The sequence below is a fragment of the Lissotriton vulgaris genome, chromosome 9, assembly GCF_964263255.1.
Source record: "Lissotriton vulgaris chromosome 9, aLisVul1.2, whole genome shotgun sequence".
NCBI classification, from domain to species: domain Eukaryota; kingdom Metazoa; phylum Chordata; class Amphibia; order Caudata; family Salamandridae; genus Lissotriton; species Lissotriton vulgaris.
Window position 1 is genome coordinate 941,324,682 of NC_141697.1, and position 20,176 is coordinate 941,344,857.

The 20,176-nt window shown below is 42.0% G+C and overlaps 1 protein-coding gene across 2 annotated transcripts in view; it reads left to right on the top strand.

Moving 5' to 3' along the window:
* Nucleotides 1–20,176, top strand: part of UBA7 (ubiquitin like modifier activating enzyme 7) — a 1,262,833-nt gene that overhangs the window by 25,462 nt on the left and 1,217,195 nt on the right. For both annotated transcript variants that reach the window (XM_086938795.1, XM_086938796.1), the window contains exon 2: nt 3,268–3,330. In XM_086938795.1, the coding sequence (XP_086794921.1) occupies nt 3,268–3,330 (63 nt within the window). The remainder of the gene's footprint in view (nt 1–3,267; nt 3,331–20,176) is intronic.

Sequence of the window (20,176 nt, forward strand, 5' to 3'; positions counted from 1 at the left end):
ATCCACGAACAAGGGTCTGAGGTAGAAGCGGTATGATTTCCACAGGTGAATACAGCACCGGAGTGCCCCCACCTCAAGTGATGCAGGAGGTAAGAATAAACCCAGGCACTGTGTGGCAGGTCATTCACAAACCACAGTCTGACCGTCAGGTGCTCCACAATGTGCACTAATAGGAGGCCTCCCCTCTCATTCCCTTTTCTCCCAGTATGCTCCTTGCCTACTGTGCAGTTTGTCATGAGCCCCTAGAGGAGCAGTATAATCTGGTACAAAGAAGGTGACACTGAGGAGTGCATACCATTGTGTATACTGGTTCTGAAAATTCAGGTCTTTAATAACAAACAGAACAACTCCTTTCATGATTCTGAAGTATATGAAATGATTATGGGTAAGTGTGTTAACAGTACTATTCTTCACATGCTGAAGCCCTTGACACTCATCAAGCCAGCAGTTCAGATATTGCTGCAAATTGGTGGCAGGGACTGGCTTTTACAGAGGATAGTGATACCTGTACTTAAATTGGAAGAACGTAGAATTCCAGGCACCTAGGCAAATATCCAAGATGTTAAGATGAAGAATCACCAGAGCGGAAAAAAACAGGAGCATAGCTGTCATTGGTGCAGCAGGTGCAGTGGCACAGGGATCCGAAGCCTGAAGGGCCCATAGAAGCATGTTAATTGTTGTATTTTGCTAATCAGTTAGGATGCCTAGGCCCATTTCCCTTGCTTGCACTATGTTTTGTCGCTTCCTTGTTACGCCACTGGAAGAAAGATGTGTTACTGAGAGTAAGGCTGGCCACAGGGCTCATTGCCATTTCTCATAATGTTAACTGCCAGGAACAGACATTATCTCACAACTCTTTTAAAACAGTCCTAAATAAACAAATAAAGCAGATCTCATGAAAGAGTGACGAACCAGATTTTAATAAAAGAGGCCATGAATGGATGACTGTTAACTCCTATAAGCAGCCGGGTCCGCAGCCACACCGAACAGTTTTACTTGGAATCTTTTACAAAAATAAGTTGCCTCATCTTCGTTTGGTCTGTGTCGGACTACTGACTGCCTGGCTAAATGGCTTCCGAAACCTTTCACCACTAAGGGCCTCATTACAATGTTGGGCGTAAATGTTCCGCCTGACACTGTCTCGGATTCGGGATCTGTTCGACTCGCGGTCGGCAGTTACAGCCGACCGATTAAGATGGTTCCGATCACCATTCGGAAGGACTCCCGTTGACTTCTTTGGAGCCTGTGTTCCGACCGACAACACATGCTCCTATGGAGAAAATGGGTGTCTGTAGAAAACCTTGCACCCGTTGCAGGCATCCCATGGTTGCCACACTGGGTATGGTATTACAGGGTGGTCCCTTGGGTATTGCTCAACCCCAAACCGGAGGACTCAGGATGAAGGGGATCTGCAAGTGGCCCCCCAAAGTCAGTTTCCGACAGCCAGTCAGAAAGGCTGTCAGAATCCGACATATTAATCGGTTTGTTTGGAAACGCTGTCCGTAGAGGTGTACGGATCGCCTCCGACCGACTCAGATATTCCGATTGCCGTTCGGACCGATTCGGAATGACGAAACAGTCCCACTTCTGACCGCGAGCATCGTAATCGGTCGGGCGGATTGGATTCTGACTGACTCAGACAGATGGGTTCTGACTCGGTCCAGGAGATTCCAACGGTTAGTCAGAGGCTTTCTGACCGACATCTTAATGAGGCCCTTTGCGTTGACTTTGCCACCAACATGAAGATTGCTTGACTCCTATCTTAGTGATTCATCCTGTGCTATGAACTTAACACAAGGGTTTGTTGTGAAAATGTTTAAGCAGCATAGTATTAGATCATGCCGGCATGCATTATTCTTCTGTTTGAAGGGCGAAACCCCCAAGCCTTTATAAATGTATTATAAAAGCACTTTACAGTGAAATTTGCACTGGCAGAGCGCCTTAATTTTTGCTTCCGTCAGTGCAGGTGGTATCAATAACTCCATCTTTACCCTAGTGCAAAAAGGAAATAAGAGTGCATGGTTGTAGGGATACCGCCTGCACTAGAGTGCAATATTTTTCTCTGCACTTTATAATGAAATTTGCGTTAACACATTTGCACTTTAACGAGGAAGCATGGAAGAGACCATGCTGAGAACAATTACTAACTAGACTAATATGCACTATGAATATAAGACAGACTCACAGCCATTTGTGTCAGTTCTTCATGTCTGTTTACTTTTTTTGCACTTTATATGCTTGGCACATACCAACTTCCCTGCATTTTCTTATGGGAAAACCAGGAGTTATAAAAGCTGGTCCCGAAATGGCATGTTTAAGGTTAGTCCGTGCACAGAGACATTTTAAGGCCTGGGCAAAGTGAGCTCTGGCCCAGCAGCCATACAGGGGACCCCTGAAAGAGACAGCTCTGTTCTCGCCCTGATGACCTTGAATCATTCTTAAACAGATTGTTTTATATATCAGATTTCTTTAATTTATTGTTAATGTGATTGATGTGTGAGCGTCTATTAGAGATGTTTTGCAGGGAAATTTGCTTGTTTTATGCAACCTCCATAAAAAAGTTTCTTTTTCTATCAAAACAGGACCTCGCATATGAGAAATGGGAGGATGTCACAGAAATTATCTGTGGTAAAATTAGATGTTGCTGGGTTACAACGCTGAAAACACATGTCAGTATCTCTACAAATTAGATGTAAGCACATTTAGAATTTAGACCACAGTGCCTGTGTACCACCAGTAACCTGGCTAAATAGGGTATGAAAGAGCTGAAATGGAATCATAAACTCAAAGCTGTTCTGAACAGTGGCCCCAAAATAAGTTTGGCCCCCAAAATCCTTAAATGTCCCTGTCCGTGCACCCTCCTTTAACTTCTTCCCACCCCTCAAGCTAAACTACTGGTCTGTAAAAGACCCTGGACAATGTACTCATTCGTTTTTTTTATATCTATTTTTAACATGTTTTAAGTATTTTAACATTCCAATCTTCGTATTGTGATGCAAGAAATGTTATTGTTTTAACTAACTGAAATAAAAATACTTTGACTTTGAATGTTAACTGTCAAAAGCCACAGTTTTCGTCTCCCATATCATATACGTCATTTCCAGATATATCACCCTTGGGAAAGAGGTTATGCAGTGATGCCATCATTATGCTAATTAGGAGTTTGAGAACTAGAAAAATTCTTGCTTTTTTTGTAATATAATGTGGGCAGGTAAGCATGCTGTTCCAGACTTTTTCATCCAAGGTGTTCTCTCTTTGTATCTGCAGAAGCAAGATGTCTGGAATTGATGATAGCACAGAAATTGATGAGAGCCTGTACTCCCGACAGCTGTAAGTCTATTTATGGTTTCTCAGTTGTACTGCACAGTTTAAATTGAATAAAGGTTAAAACGGCAATCAGATGAATGATGTCTCTTTAGGTCTCAAAACCCAAGCAGACCTTATCAAACAAAGGAACATTTTAAAATTCCTATTGTTAGTGATTGTTAGAGATGCAGGATTGGGTAAAGAGAATTATTTTATTATCTTCATCGGATGGCCCCTTTAGTAACTAACACTTGCAACTTGGGTTTGCACTATATATGTACATGTGGAAATGTTGACATGCTAGAGGTTATAAAGGCAAACCTTGTTCTTCTGCTGCAACAATCTTTTTACGATGATCCCTACTGGCAGTAAGAGGGGTTATGTGTTGATCTTAAAGAAGTTTGCTTTATTTAACCACTAGCTGTACCCGGCCACGCGTTGCTGCGGCTCAGTTTGGTTAAATGGAAGAGAAAGAAAAGAGTAAGCGCATGTTTCTAATATGTTTAATTTCACAATGCTTGTGGGTATACAATATGTTTTTGTGACTATTGTTTCTATGCGTCCCTTGTAGTTGTTGCGCAGCAAGCAAATCAATAGGGTCTGTTTGGCCTTTCGGTTAAAAACATGCGCGTATTGTACACGCGTATTCGATTCCAATGTTGTGTATATATAAACACGCGCTAATGTTGCAAAGTGAACCAACTCCTCCCCCCTCCCTCCACCCACTTCCCGGTCTGCCATCCTGACACCAACTGTCCATCCCAATATATGTAGACTATTGTCTCCATGCGTCCCTTGTAGTTGTTGCGCAGCAACCAAATCGATAGGCTCTGTTCGGCCCTGGTTTCCAGACCTCTGGGTCTGTGCGCCTGGTCCCCCTCAAGCCAGAAGTCCCACATAATGTTCCGATGGTCACACACATATGTGCATCCTTTGATCTCCCTGGTGAAGTACACAACTTTTACAATGGCTTTATTAAAAAATATTTATATCGAACAATCCACATTCTAAAATACAACTACATACATTTGTGCGAGGTAAAACATACATTGCCTAAGAGCTAATCATATGAACAGATGTTCAAGTATAAAATATGTGAAAAAAGTATGTAATAGAATGCAATCTAGCCAGAATGTATTAACTACATCCAGGCATATTAAAATCATTAGCATTTTAGCAATGTTTATACTACAAAGAAAAAAGCATGTAATGGGATGAGGGTTAAAGAATATGATGTCACTATTATTCTAAAATTAATGCAATATGAGGATATAATTATATTCAATAAGACAAAAACAATACTAATATGTTACAATATTATACCTAGACATGTTTATATATTACACAGTCGATCCAGAAAAAATAAATTAGTTAATGAATTATATAAAACATAAGCAGGCATAAGTTCAAGGAGGTTTAGGAACCATATGAATCGTCATTTTCTATTAGGTTTAGATAAGAAGAAAGTAAAAAAAAAACATATTATATTAATTTTGTTAAATTGATTATTTGTAGTATTATTAATTAAATCATTATAGTTGGATCACAACCCGTTTTAATAATAATAATAATAATAATAATAATAATAATAATGATAATATTCTTTTATTTGATTTTCTTAAAATCATAAAAGGGTGGAATATACCGCCATGGGATTTACAATGTGACGCAGATGTACTAGATAAAAAAAAATCAATAAAACATTTTTTGTAATAATAACCTGCATGTGTTGTAATTAATTCCCAAGTCCAACAATTTGTTATAAGCTGCTTCGACCACAAGTCTTTAACCCCTTCCGTGCTGATGACGAGCTCAGCTCGTCATGAGGCACGGTGCTCGTGTGCTCATGACAAGCTGAGCTCGTCATGACCACACCCATTTATATTGATCCTCAGCACAGAAGAAGAAAAACCCAAGCAGCGATGGTGTTAAAAATTAGGTATAGACATATCTGTGCCTCCTACTTCAAATAAAGTGCTTGTGCTATTAAAGGGAAGGGGAGAGAAGGGAAGTGCAAATGAAAAGTTATAGAAAGGACTCAGCCCGACTACATGATGGAGTACTGGTCATCTGTCTTTCTTTCCAAGTTCTATTATCGCTTAGTCCTTCTTTTCAAGTTCTTGCGCTGCTAAGTTCAACAATTTAATAGTCTTACAAGACAGTTGGACAGAAGAACCACTGAGACATTTTATGACAGCCGCTCTGCAAGTCCTTATTTGTGTTTCCCTTAAAGTTGGGCGTAAAAAGTCCTTCCTCAAATTGTGTGAAGCTGTGCAGATGCATAGTAGGTGTAATAGCGACTCTGCTCCATTATCACAGAGGCGGCAGGCCGAGGTTGACCAGGTCCGTAGCCATTTTGGAGTAAGATCTTTTGTCGTGAATGATCCCAAACTCAATAGGGTCAGTTTCCACTTGTAATGATCTGTGAAGCCTTCTTGTATATATGGTTAAGGTTTCAGCTGTTTATAAGTTGGCATCACCATCCATGCATGACTTTTACCGGCAAATAAGGCTTTTTCTGTTTGCAACGATAGTTGTTTAATTGGTTCATTGGTAATTTGTTTGAATGCGGGGTAGAGCATTGGTGTGTGCCCGGCTTCCTCGAGGTTTAATGTTAAAAGAGTTTATTTTAAAATTCGCACTATGGACTTGTTCTGCCTTGAGTGTTTTTCAACCTCCTCCCAGCAGTGATGGGCTAGCGTGTTATCTTCAGCTGCCCTCATTCTCCAGTAGTATTTGACCAGGACTCCTTGTCTGGCCAGTATCTGATTTTTTAGACCGTATTCCAGATGTATCTGTGCCTGGGAAATAGGATGTGGGATTGTGAACAGATTCTTAAATAATCTGAACTGGGCTTAATTTAGGGTCATGGAGTTCTTGGTGTTTAGCATTTCAGAGCCGTACGTAATAGATGGTAAAAATGTATCTGCTACGACCTTTAGTAGGTGGTTTGTTGATCCTACTGCTTCGTTTTTTCTGCAGAGTTTTGAAGGCAAATAGTAGTTGTTTTATTTTGGTTTGACCGTGATCTTGATGTTGTTTGTAGCGTAGTTGTGGCTCTAGGAGGACCCCCAAATATTTGTATGCATCCACCTGCGATATGATACTGGAATTTATCCTCCAAACAAATTTGGGGCATTTTTTATGGGTACTAGAGAAGCATAAGACATTAGATTTTTTAAAATTGATTATTAGTTGTTCTTTTGAGATATATAGTGCTAGTTGTGAGATCAGCCGCAGCAAACGTCCTCATATTGTAGGCTCACTATTGATGTCTTTCCCAATTTGGGAGGGTCGCCCGGAATAAGACAACGGTTGCTCTCTAAGTCGGTGCTGTAGATGTTTAATAAGCTGGGCGCCAGGACACATCCCTGCTTTAGCTGTTGGTTGTCAAGAATTCCTTAGTTAGGCTCCGGCCATCCCGTTTTTAGGTCGAGCCTGGCGTTGGAGCGCGCATGCGCTCCTCGCCTGCGAGAGCTTAAGTAAACAGTATGAAGAAGGGTTCTTCAATCCACGCCCCTGTGTCCGAATCGTTTCTGATTCGCTTGTGCCATGTTTTATGTTGTTTTCTCACTTTCCATTTGCTGGACAAAATTTCTGTTACCGCCCTTGCAGTTTTGTGATGCCACCCGCCCGTGGCAAGCGCATCTGTTTTCACTCAGCCCTGATGCAAAGACAAGCCGCTGAATGAAAACAGATGGCGAGCTTTGTGCAAACACAGTCCAAGTCTTTGATCACCAATAGCACGCAGTCTCGCTTCCCTCCGAGCCGCTGCGGTGAGATCACCTCCTGTCCTTCCTCCTCCCCCGCCAAAACGAGTTCTGCTGCCTCCCAGGCTCGGAACGTAAATGCAAGTGCCAGCGCTACCCTTAATACTTGCAAGACAGAAGTTCGAATGTCAGTGGTTTATGATTTTAACCTCTGTCTTTTATTCTTCTAATGTTGATAAAGTAAATGAAATATAGTTGGGCTGCAGTAAAACCAGTTATTTGAAGTGCCTAGACCCAGGCAAACTGTGCATAATGCTATTAAATATTAATTAGCGTTACATCCGTGTACTTTTGTTACACAGGAGACCCTTATAACAGATGCCCCTTCCAGACGAACTTTAAGCATTATAGGAAGTCCCTGCACCCCAGAACGAAACACCTCCTTCCTAGAAATCTGGAATCTTTTCACGCACATCCCTATGGAGTTCAGACGCAAACCCCAAGCCCCATGTCTGGGAAGACGTGTTTCCAGTAAAATGCCCTTTATTGAAGCATAATTTCCAGTAAACTCAATGATCTCTGTGTATAGGGCCCGAATCTGTCTTCACTTGCCTCCGCAGCCCGAGCAGCTGCGCTTGTCTGTCTACTCCTCTGCGTGCTCTGGCCCTGGGATGAGCCAGCAGCCTTGAAGCTGTGAGTCACTCCCGTTAGTCAGCACGGGCGAGCTGCATCACTTCTTAAGAGGCGAGGAATGAGTGCGAGTGTGCAGTTTCCGAGGGAAGGGGTGCTTGTTTTAGTTGAACCCAGGTTTGCAAGTAAAGGTTGATGATAGCTCCCAATAATTTTGAAGGGGCTCCCCAAGCTTTCATTTTGGCCCATATCAATCAAGTTCTAGAACAAATATTTATGGGTTATTTGTTAGTTGTGATTTACTTAAATACCATTGTAATTGGAATACTTGCATATCTCCCTTTCATCCAAAGTACTTTCCATGTGAATTGAGGCCCCCTAAAAAGGTAGTTTGTACCAACAGTGGAATTTTCAGTATTTATAATAATATTAATCTATTTCCAAATCTGGTCCCAAAATTGAAAGAATAATGGACATTTCAAAATCATATGTGTAAGATCTTCTCCCGTGTAGAAGAACAAGACCATCATTAGGTCTCGCCAGAGAGACCTATTGTCTTTGTGATGCCTTCCAAGGGAGACAGACCGGGGCACGCGCAGATTGTGGTCTGTGGACGCGCACGTCCTGCCACGCGCACATCGCCTGTCCCGCTTTCGCTGGCAAGCCAGCATACAGTTTCACTTTCGCGCTCGACTCACCCGGTCTGCTTGTTTAAGAGAGGTGGCAAGGCTACTGCCTGCTCCTGACGTAAGCACTGCCACAACTCCATTAGCAGGGCTACTTCCTGTTTCAGTCTTTGACAACCAATCACAGAGTTAAATCTGTAATATAATGAAACACTTCGCAAGTGTCCATCATTGTTAAAAGGCACTTAATGTTTCTTTAAAAAAATCATCCATCGAGTAATAAACCACGCTGCTGGGAAGGGCCAATGGCGCAGCAGGCTTGGTGAATGAATCACGGGAAGGTTAGGAGAGGCGAGCCTTTATCTGAAAACGATCACTTCTCGACGTGAAAACGTGGGAAAAATACATCAAAGAGGCAGCCGGATTTCCATGTTATCTGCCCTGAATCTAATTGTTTTTGATCAAGCACAAAGCCACCTCGGAACAAATAAGAAATGCACTGCACAGCAAACCGTGGCCCATCTGAAATACTGGAATATAAATCTCCAGAAATGCAGCGACGGCGCCAGACTACTCTTGCCAACTACATCTGCGCATCTCGCGGGGTCAGCGCGACAGACTCAACTCGACAATTCAATTTTCAGAACCACAATGCATAAGTTGGGCTGGTAATGCAGTTTGCAGGCCGTGTCGGTTTACACCACGCCAAAACCAATCAACGCCTTTTACAAAGTATGCGCCTTCCATTGGTCTGTAGAAACGGCTACGCAGTCTCCATCTTAATTCATATGTCTCAGTAATAAAGCTCCTAGCTCCAAAATCTCCATTGCTTTTTCAGTTTCTTCAATGCAATCAGCAAGCAGGGCCAATTGCACAGTAAAAAAATATACAAGGAAACCGAGCTGCGTCTGCACCGAGAAGCTACACAACTTCTTGTTGTACACACTATAAATTCATACCACAATTTATTAATTAAGGGTGGGGTATGGCATCTCTAGAGAAGAATGCTGCGCTTTTTATACAATAATAATAATATTCCTATTAATCGCTGACTTTATGTTGTTTGCTGGTCTTTGACAATGTGCAGCATTCCACTTTGGCCAGGTACATACATACATACGCACACGCACACACACGCACCTACCCCTTTGGCCATGGCGGTCCCAGAGTTCAATAGCCGGGGGAGGGGATTGGGGGGAGTGTTGCTGGCAAGATGCCACCAATTGCCACCCGCATTGTAGAGAGGGATCTGGCACTAGCCGCCTGAGATGGCAGGTAAGAACGGGAGGGGCACGCGCAGATTGTGGTCTGTGGACGCGCACGTCCAGCCACGCGCATATCGCCTGTCCCGCTTTCGCTGGCAAGCCAGCATACAGTTTCACTTTCGCGCTCGACTCACCCGGCCTGCTTGTTATTTGTTAAGTGTTGCCTTTTGCAACATGTGATTTTGCCTAAACACTTCAGAGGTGAATTCTGGAAAACCCGAATCTGCTGAGCATGCATCAGCCTCACTGTTGTCCCATTCCAAGCAACAGTCAAGGTCAGCCTCAATTCAACATGGCAAAGAAATGCATTACATCCATCACCCGAAAGAACTAACAACCACTCTGAAGAAATATGCCAATGTAGTTTTACACACTGCTTCGTATTTGCTAACTAATGAAAACCTGTAAATCTGATGGGTCAAGAGTCTGTCCAGCGATCTATGGAAGTCCTCATAAATGCAAAGTCTGCAGGTTTGCACAGACAGGAAAAACAAATGAATTGGTTACAAACAAAGAGTTCTTTTATTGTTTTTGCAAACAATAAATTGCTGCCTGCGTGAGTGATAAGATATCACTGTTTTAATGGTTTTACATGTAACGTGGCAGTATTGACCGACTGTGTTAGATTCTACAAGGAGGTTTGATTGGCTCTAGGCTTTTAATCAGTGTATTTTTAAAGGGTGGCATACTTTATATGATTTGTAGAATGCTTTATCTTTTTAGCTAGCTGTAAAATATGTACTTACTTACTGTATTGGTCTCTGTTTGAGTGCTCTTAATTGCTACATAAAAGATCTGAGATAGTAGAATACAATGGCCAGGATCGCAGTTTTGTGTAATGTGGAAGCAGGACTAGAACCCAGCTCTCGCTGCAATTAACTTTACCAATACTACCACTCCACCTCATCACCATCCTAAAGGAAAACGATGCCTCAAAAAGGAAAAACAATTTTTTTAAGTCTCCGTTTGTCTTCTTGAGACTTTCTTGTGAAGAGACACCTTTTTGCAGGACAAACAGAGAGATTCACTTTAAAGGGAAAGCGTTGATTTCTAGGACCAGCGTTTCGTAGAAAGATTATACGGCACTGTCGTCGCTGCTCATTCTGACCAAAGCAATGGCAAATGCAAGATAATATGTTAGGCATGCTCGAGGGACATAGCGAGAATGTTGGGGGCAGGAGGATATTTTCTTTCTTACTTTAGGGGGCGCTTGAACCTTCCTTTTTTTAAAATGATAAGTACTTGCTTTTAGACTACACTGCAAACGAGATGTATTGTTCACGATACAGGGATGTGCAGAGTCACCACAGATAACCACGTGCTCTACAATCTCAAAATCAAGCTCTTCTGAAAAACAGCTAAAATGTGACCCATCCTATAAGCCATCAGTAGGTTGCATTCTGGGACTTATGGCTGCACTATTAAAATTTAGGTCAGATTACGATTTCCACTGCACTGGTGGGGTGCGAATTCCGCATAGGGAACCAATGTTAGGGAACCAATGTTACCATGCGGTAGCACCAAGCCAGTACTATACAGTCCCATGGAACGGGGAATAACAGCTTGAGGCTGGATTTATCAGTCGTAAAGATACACAAAATTCTGGGAGGTTTAATGCACACATTTACACTTGCTCCAAGCAGGTGGTATATTTATGCGGGGGAGGGGCGGGGCTCTGTGATGCGATAGGCAGAAAAGGACAGGAGGGGGTCTAGGAGCTGCGAGTAAAAATGTTTGTCTGACAGGAGGAGTACTGTTTGCTCTGTCCTACCAGAAAAAAACAAGCATTTGCAATGCAATAGGTCTCGCATTTACGCGCGTTTGAGCTATTGGCATTGTAAATGACAATTTCTTTTATTTATGTTTTTGTTTTTAAAACGCAAATAAAAGGCATTGTCATTTACAATGCCAATAGCTCTAAATCTCGCAATCGCGAGACCTATTGCATTGCAAATGCTTGTTTTTTACTTATATCTGTTTGGGTTCATATAACAAAGTAAGCATAAAAAATGCTGTTTGTCTCTAAAAATCAGTTCTTGTGTAGTATAAGCTGCATTAAACATTCTTTATGTAAAAAAAATTGTAAATTGATACTTGTATAGCGCACTACTCACCCGCAAGGGTCTCAAGGCGCTTGTACGAATACCGCTGTGGAACCCATCCTGGCTTTCCCTGTGAGGCGTCCACTCCTGGGCACCCCCAATGTGGAGGCCAGGCATCCTTAGCGTTGTGGGGGTCGTTGTGGAGATTAAGCAAGCTATTGCCCAGAGTTGCAGAGTGAGTCTCCATGATTGGAATAGGCACTGAGGCGAGAATTATCAGGTCCGTGGAATTTTGAGCCCAAGACCCGCCAAGGCGGGGAATTGAACCCTGGTCCCGGGCTAGACCTCTGCATCAGGGTCTGCCGCTCTAACCATTGAGCCACACTTCTCCTTGTTTTATCCATATTGAATCCCACCGTTGTGATGTCCCAGCAATATCCAAATCCATTTCCAAATGCATCTGTTTTATTTTATGTTTCTCTACGCTTGAAGCAATTAACTAGTGGTAAATAATGAAAGCTTTAGGTTGACAAACACTATTTAATTAAACTTATACCTTATATGCTTGATTAACAGAGGCATCATTTGATATGGCTACAAACCCCTGCAAACTAGTACTAACTTAGTGTATTGTATCTGAAATGAGAAGTCGAATCATATGTTAGCTGAGACAAATTCCATTTGGGCCAAAAAATGAATTTACTATTAATTCTTATTGATTTATTAAACCATAAAGAAGACCTAATATACTGCTCTCTGATGGAGAGACCACTACATAGAATTGGTGATAAGTCTCCATGTATTATTACTAAAAGTACTGTATAATGGTGTAGGCTTATAACACATAAGCAATATCTCCTTGAACGAAAATTGGAAAATAATAGAATACTCAAGTTTAACTCTGAATGGAAGAATTAAATTCAGATTAAAAAACTGAATGATAATTATAAAATGACACACCAACATGTTTCTTGAAACGTTTCATTGTTACAAGAGAAATACCTAGTTTACTACTGTTCCATAGGAAGTTTGAAAGGAAAATGTGAATAGTTTTAAAAAGTATGTTGACCTAAATCAATGATATAGTGTAAAGTACTTTAGGAGATATTATCATTTTAATCTTGTCCAACCTCCACCACCATGAGAGGCATAGGTTGACACATTTGATTATCAGTTTTGTTTTGAAAAAAATCCACATTTGATTTAACATTTAATTTTGTAATTGAATGAGAGGACTACTGCCCAAAGTATCTGATTTTGATTTTAGCTTCTCCAAACTAAATTATAACCAGTAACCATTTATTAGTATGTAATTTATATTGAGACACTATGGACTAAAGGTCAAACTCAACATAGAAAGCTGCTACTTCAGACCCTGGGACAGGTTTATATAAAAAATAGATTATCATCTGCATAAGCAGAACATATTATTTCATACCCCTTAAAATTGAAGCTTCTCGTATGCCTATTTTGCATATGCCTGGTCATAAATTGGTCCAGCGCCAAAATAAACGAATAATGGGGAAAAGGAACACTCTTGTATCTCACTCCTCCTGAAAGAAAGATTGAGATAAGTAATACGATTTACAAAAAAACAATTCTTTAGGGTGATAATGTAATATATAGACCCATATTTTAAAAACCTAGGTCCAAAGCCATACCATTTGATAGTCTGAAATGCATATCCCCAACCTACAAGTTCAAACGCCTTTTCTCTATGGAGTGATAGCTGCCAGAGAAGTCGACGGTAATGAGACTTAACTAATGTTGAGGAAAGATTAGAATGATCTGAAAGTAATTAACCTTTAATCCCTTTAACCTAAACACTTCAGAATGAATAAACAAAAAAATTCAAGAAGCAAAGCCAATAATATAGCATGCATGTTACAGTCCAAATAAATCTGGTATATGGGCTCATAAGCTTTACATTGAGAGACATCTTTACCCTCCTCGGGCATGAGACAGATCATCACTTCCAGGAATGAACCCTTAGAAACATTATTTTCAAACTTCTATTATTCAAAAATCGTTGGTACTCCTAAATTAGAAACTTGAAGATAAAATTCTACATTAAAACCATCAGGCCCTGGATATTTCCCTTTCTTGAGCAGATTCATCATTCAAAAAAATTCCTCATTTGGAAAATCCTCTTTGAACACAGAAAAATCACAATTGGTTAATGGGTTCGTATGGATGCTTGAAAAATAATTTATAACCTTCTATTTTGTTGGCCTGTGGCATATTCCGGGCGGGTACACATTTCATATCCGTATTAGTGACCCCAGCAATTCCTTCATTATCTGAAATTGCTACCACCACTGATCTTTCCTTCTTATAATCAATTATTTTCTCCTTACATGAGACAGAATTAATCACAGAAGCCTCCAAAGAAGCCGAAGTAATTTGTCTGGATGTATCTGTAACATGATTAAGTTTAAAGCATTGGCAAAGCCATTGGGTCTCCCCTATGCAAGAGCTATTGGCTTCGACAAAGTGTTTAATCCATTATGTACTCCAGAGTGCCTGCTGTTCAGCATGGCTAAAAGTTAGTGGCGTTGGTTGAGATGGGGTACATTGGACTGGGGTAGAGTGGAATGGGGTAGATTGGACTTTAGTGGAGTGAGAGTAGAGTGGGAAAGAATGGAGCGGGGTGGTTTGGGATGGATTGGAGTTGGGTAGATTGGAGTAGGGTAGATTGGTGTAAAGTGGAGTGGGATATATTGGGGTAGATTGGGGACGAGTGGGGTGGATTGGAGTGAAGTAGAATGGAGTGGGGTAGATTGGGGTGGAGTGGAGTAGATTGGGGTGGAGTGGAGTAGAGTGGGGTAAGCTGGAGTGGAGTGGAGTGGTGTGGGGTAGATTGGAGTGGGGTATATTGGCTAAGGGTAGGAAAGATTGGAGAGGAGTAGATTGGGGCAGAGTGGGTTAGATTGGATGGGGAAATAGGAGTGGAGTGAGGGAGAGTGGAGTGGAGTGGAGTGAGGGAGAGTGGAGTGGAGTGAGGGAGAGTGGGGTGGAGCAAGGGAGAGTGAAGTGAGTGGAGTGGAGCGAGGGAGAGTGGAGTGAAGCGAGGGAGAGTGGAGTGGAGCGAGGGAGAGTGGAGTGGAGCGAGGGAGAGTGGAGTGGAGCGAGGGAGAGTGGAGTGGAGCGAGGGAGAGTGGAGTGGAGTGAGGGAGAGTGGAGTGGAGCGGAGTGAGGGAGAGTGGAGTGGAGCGGAGCGAGAGAGAGTGGAGTTGAGTGGGTTAGATTGGAGTGGAGTGGAGTGGGGTAGATTGGGGTGGAGTGGAGTGGGGTAGACTGGAGTGGAGTGGGGTAGACTGGAGTGGAGTGGAGTAGATCAGAGTAGAGTGGAGTGGAGTAGAGTAGAGTGGAGTGGGGTAGATCAGAGTAGAGTGGGGTAGATCAGAGTAGAGTGGGGTAGACAGAGTGGAGTGGGGTAGATCAGAGTAGAGTGGGGTAGACAGAGTAGAGTGGGGTAGACAGAGTAGAGTAGAGTGGGGTAGACAGAGTAGAGTGGAGTGGGGTAGATCGGAGTGGAGTGGGGTAGATTGGAATGGATTGGAGTGTGGTAAGTACATTGGAATGGGGTGGGAAGTTTGGAGTGGAGTAGATTGGGTTAGCGTGGGGTAGATTGAGTGGAGTAGATTGGGTTAGGGTGGGGTATATTGGATGGGGTGTAGATTGGGTTAGGGTGGGGTAGATTGGAGTGGAGTAGTTTGGGTTGGGGGGGGTAGATTGGAGTGTTGTGGAGTAGATGGGGTGATTTAAAGTAGGCTAGTTTGAAATGTAGTTTGGTGGAATGAAGAGAGATGATTGGAGTGGGGTAGTTTGGAGAAGGGTGGTTTGGGGCAAATTAAAGTGGGATAAATTGGGTGAATTCTAGCAGGGTAGATTGGAGTGAAGTGGGGTCGATTGGATTGGAGTGGGGTAGATTGGAGTGGAGTGGAGTGGGATGGGGTAGATTGGCGTGGGGTAGGTTGGAGTGGGGTATATTGGCTAAGGGTAGGATAGATTGGGGTGGAGTAGATTGGGGTGGAGTAGGGTAGGGTAAATTGGAGTGGGGTGGAGTAAATTGGGGCGGAGTAGGTTAGATTGGACAGGAGTGGGGTATATTTGGGTGTTGTGGTGGTAGATTGGAGTGAAGTGGATGGGGGTAGATAGGGTAGAATGGGGTTTGGTAGATTAGGGTAGAGCAGAGTGGGGTAGATTGGGATTGGGTGAGGTAGATTGGAGTGTAGTGGGGTATATGAGGTGGATTAAAGTATGCTAGATTGGAATGTAGTGGGGTCGAATGAAGAGGGATGATTGGAGTGGAGTAGTTTGGAGGGGGTCGTTTGTGGTAGATTAGAGTGGGGTAAGAATCCGGGAACAATCTCTTCCTTACAAATTTGATAGGATGAATACTATTCATTGGGTAAAACATATTTTAAGTGCACTTAATGACATACCGTTATATAGAGTATGGTGTGTTCGCGCGGATTGTTAGAGGGAATTGAAATTCCGTTTTGAGAACATGTATATTCTGAATAACTTGCTCCATTTGCACTATTTTAACCTATAGGGCCTCCTAACACAGAAGGGTAGTGATTCCTGCCTTGCGGGTAAAATGCACCACCCAATATTGAATAGGCAGTGGTGAGTGGCAGATGATCATACAGAGGGTATAGGGCACTGGAACTGGAGGTTAGGCAGGTGCTGCAGCGCCCCCAAAGGTTGATGCAGTTCAGAAATAGAATGGAAAACGCTCCCACTTACATTTTTGTTACATTATTTACTGCACTAGCTCCTTCAGTAATTCCTTGATTTTTTTCTTTTTTTTTTAGAAGTGCTATAAATTTGGTGAGCTCATGCCCCAGGCTTTCACCGTAAGACAAAAAATGGTTTCCTCACCACTACAGGCGGCAGCCCTCCCCACCTCCATCTGTTACTGCCAGTGGCTAGATGGGACTAAATTTGCGCTGCGACATTCCCCTACCGAAAACGATCATATACCGTTTCACTGGTGCCCCAAAAGGTTGATAAGTATTATAGATCAGGGAGTAGAAGGAGGCACATTTCTCTACAATACAGCAGCTTTCGCTGGTCTGAACCGGGCGGTTTCCGTGTATCACATCAGCAGATATTTTCAGAGACCTGCCATTGTGTGGAACATGGCATGGAACCCCATCCGGACTACAGTAGATACCTACTCGTTAGAGGGACCACCAGATAGAAATGATCACAAGAGCAGGGATACAGATCAACTGTCCATGTTTGTGACATGCTTGGACAGAAAGGGATTCCTTTCTGTAATTTCTCTTGGCCTGGGCATTACCACCTGGTTGTCCTCCAGGAGCCTGGCAACCATTCCTCCATAGTGTCACCTGTAGGATCACTGCGCTTGTGTTCCGAAATGGAGACAAGTTTATTATGAAATAGTAAGCGACATATGCATATTAACAAACAAGAACTTGTCATAACAAATAATGCATTTTCCTCATCCAAACATTGCAATGAAGACACGTTTTTGCAAGTATGTAATGTACCCAGCTCTTGGAATTTATTTTGGGGCCACCAGAGGTTGCAGCTGCATCTGTCCCTTTGAAACCTGGGACTCTGACACTGCCTAGTGAAAGATCACAAGGGCTGCAGTCTGGGACAGAAGACACATACAGCTTTCAAAGAACCATACTTGCTATCAGCATTTTAAAACTTTCAGCTTGTGTGTGTTTGTTTTATTTGAAATTTAGCAGCTGCTGTGCACAGCAGGCTTCACTGTGACTGGTATAAAGAAATAAACTTGCTATTTTCTGTTAACTTGATATATTCAGTTTCAGAAATGGGAGTGGGGCTGTAGGAAATGGCCTTTTGTAGAGAAGGAGGGTCTCCTTGTTAACTTTCACAGAGTGTATTTCAAAAACTTTATTGTTTAGTTAATTAAAACCATAACAAATTTTCTTTGCACTTCTGAACATCTGTATAACGGTAGATGTCATGTAAAAGTACCCTGTCAGGCTGACATGAAAAAAACTGAAGCACCACTTCAATAGCAACCTGCTTCTACGTATGAACTTAATGACCATCTTGAAACAGATTTCTTTATCCGGGCGATCTTATACAAATTACTTTTCATTCAAAAACATTAATAGAGAAAAACGAGAATCGTTTTTAATTTCAGAGTGCAATTAACATGTTACGTATGCATAAGTAAATACCAGCTTACTAAGAAGAATTCAATGTTGTTTAAGGAAAGTAAAAAAAAAAAAGACATGAACTCGGCAGACTCAACATTTTCCAATGCCCTTTTTAAGATCTCGGCTAGACACATTGATACTGACTACACAAATAACTCTCGGATTGCCAAGACCGATTGGCTTTGACAAGGCTTGTTTTGTGTGTGTGCTAGAATAAAAAAAGAATCCTACACCCTCTCTCCTTACCTGGATACTCAGCAGGATTGTCTCATAAATTCTCTCACTTTGAAGTCAGAGAAAGAAAAGTAAACACCAAGCTCCCTCCGGAGATAGAATTTGACATTAGACCTCTATCTTTGAATGCAGGACAAATGTGAAAAGATATGAACAAGAGTTAAAGTCCTGTTTACAGAAAGCGAGCTTGTGGAAGAATACAGAAAACAAGGTTTGGGCAACTAGAGGGATGGACTCCGGCTAAACAGCCTAAAGCACATAAGGCCGGTTGTATGATTTTACAATGCATTCCGTTGTAAAGCATGCCTTTACCACGCATGCGTTACAACGCAAATGCAATCACCGCGCATATCCTTTACCACGAACATACCTTTTACATGCATACTTTTACAACGATTTTCGTTGTAAAAGTATGCATGTAAATGGTATTTTCATGTTAAAGGATTTTCACCCTAAAAATGTACTTTTTTAATTTAACTCTCCGCTACACCACCCGCTCATTCCTCCTTACCTTACCTCTCCTCTTCTTGTTTTTCCGTGATGACGTTTTACGTCATTAAGAGTAAGCGGAAATGTTTTTCCGTTTCCTCTTATGACGCCAATCTTCTTCACATCTTTTTCTTTTTTTTTTTCACAAACAGGTGCGTTTTTTTCTTTTTAAACCCACGCTTTTTTTTGTGGGGGGGAGACCCCCCAAGCCCCCCCCCTTTTTTTTTTTTACTTTAGCACACGCCTTTACTACGTATTTCGTAGTAAAGGTATGCGTAAAGGCTTCTCGTTGTAACCACACATGCGTTGTAATGCATGCGTGGTTACGGTGTGCGTGGAAACGGCCGCGTTGTAGTGGCCGTTTCCCCATAAGGCCAGTGAATAGAAAGAAAGCAAATGCGAGTTACAAACCACAATGCCAATAGTAAGCAACGGGCAGTAAGCATTCCTAGGTCAACTTTACAAAGAGGTCCTTAGCAAACCAGAAAGCTCCAACCTAAAAATTATTCAACAAAATATCGAATTTGAAGATAAATTATATATCTTTCAGGAAATAGGAATTAAATCTCCATCTGGTTCCCTTTTTACTACGGCATACCAGATCAAATGCAGAGGAGATGGAGCTAAATATTCTCCATATGTCTTTGAGAGCTACATGATCAACTATTGTGGTAAAAGAGTTTCTCATTCTATAAGGTACATATTGAAAACTAGTCCTTCTATTAAATTTCAGCCCCCTCCAGCAATTACATTGCACTGCAGCCATTTCTGCAATAAAATATTCATACTCTCCCAAAAATGTATAATCTATTTTAGGGGGCCCATGAACTTTGAAAAGGCAAATGGGCACACACAAACACAACTCATAAATCAAGGGTGCCCTCCCATGGCTACTGAGAACCACATCAATACCACATGTTCACACTAGCCTCTCGCTGTGTTAATGATTCACATCTGCATTCAACAGCCTTTATAGGCCAGCCTTCCACACCCTGACCTGAACCCTTGCTGCTCATTACACCAACAAGAGTGGAGTTTGAGCAACACTAAACATCCATACGTTTGGAGATTTTGATCAGCCCTCCACGCTGAATTCCTCTGGCAATGAACTCTTCCATAGAACTATTTAAAATTGTTTAGGAACTCTTGTAAACTCCAGCTTCCATTACTTTGGTTGCTCCATCTCAGGATTAATTATCAGCATTTTCTTACCAAAAGGGGCCTAATCAATGACCTCAGGGTCTCCACTCAATTACTACCCTGCCTCTTTCTGCCACATGTTTCCTGATACTGTTGGCTATGTTCTTGCATATCTTTGGAATACCTCACTTTCTACCACCTCTTTCCCTGAAAAATTGAATCAAGCCCTTGTTATTTCTTTAAACAAAATGAGACTGTTCTCCCAAACAAACTTTTTTTAAATTCACAAACCGGGGCGTCATGAAGCACCCACTTTAACAGCTTATGCATGGTTGGGTGACACAATGCAGTTGTGTTTGACAGAAATTGTCTTTAAATTGTTGTTTTCCTTCTTTGCCAGTGATCTCCAAAGAGGGGTTTTTATGTACCAATGATTGAGCTGTGGGGCAAGGTGCAACAAACTGAAAAGATGAGCAAAATAAAAGAACGAAGAAAGGGAAAGAGGGATAAAGAGACAAAAGGAGAAATTAATCGATGAAAAGAAAGATGTGCAGATGGATG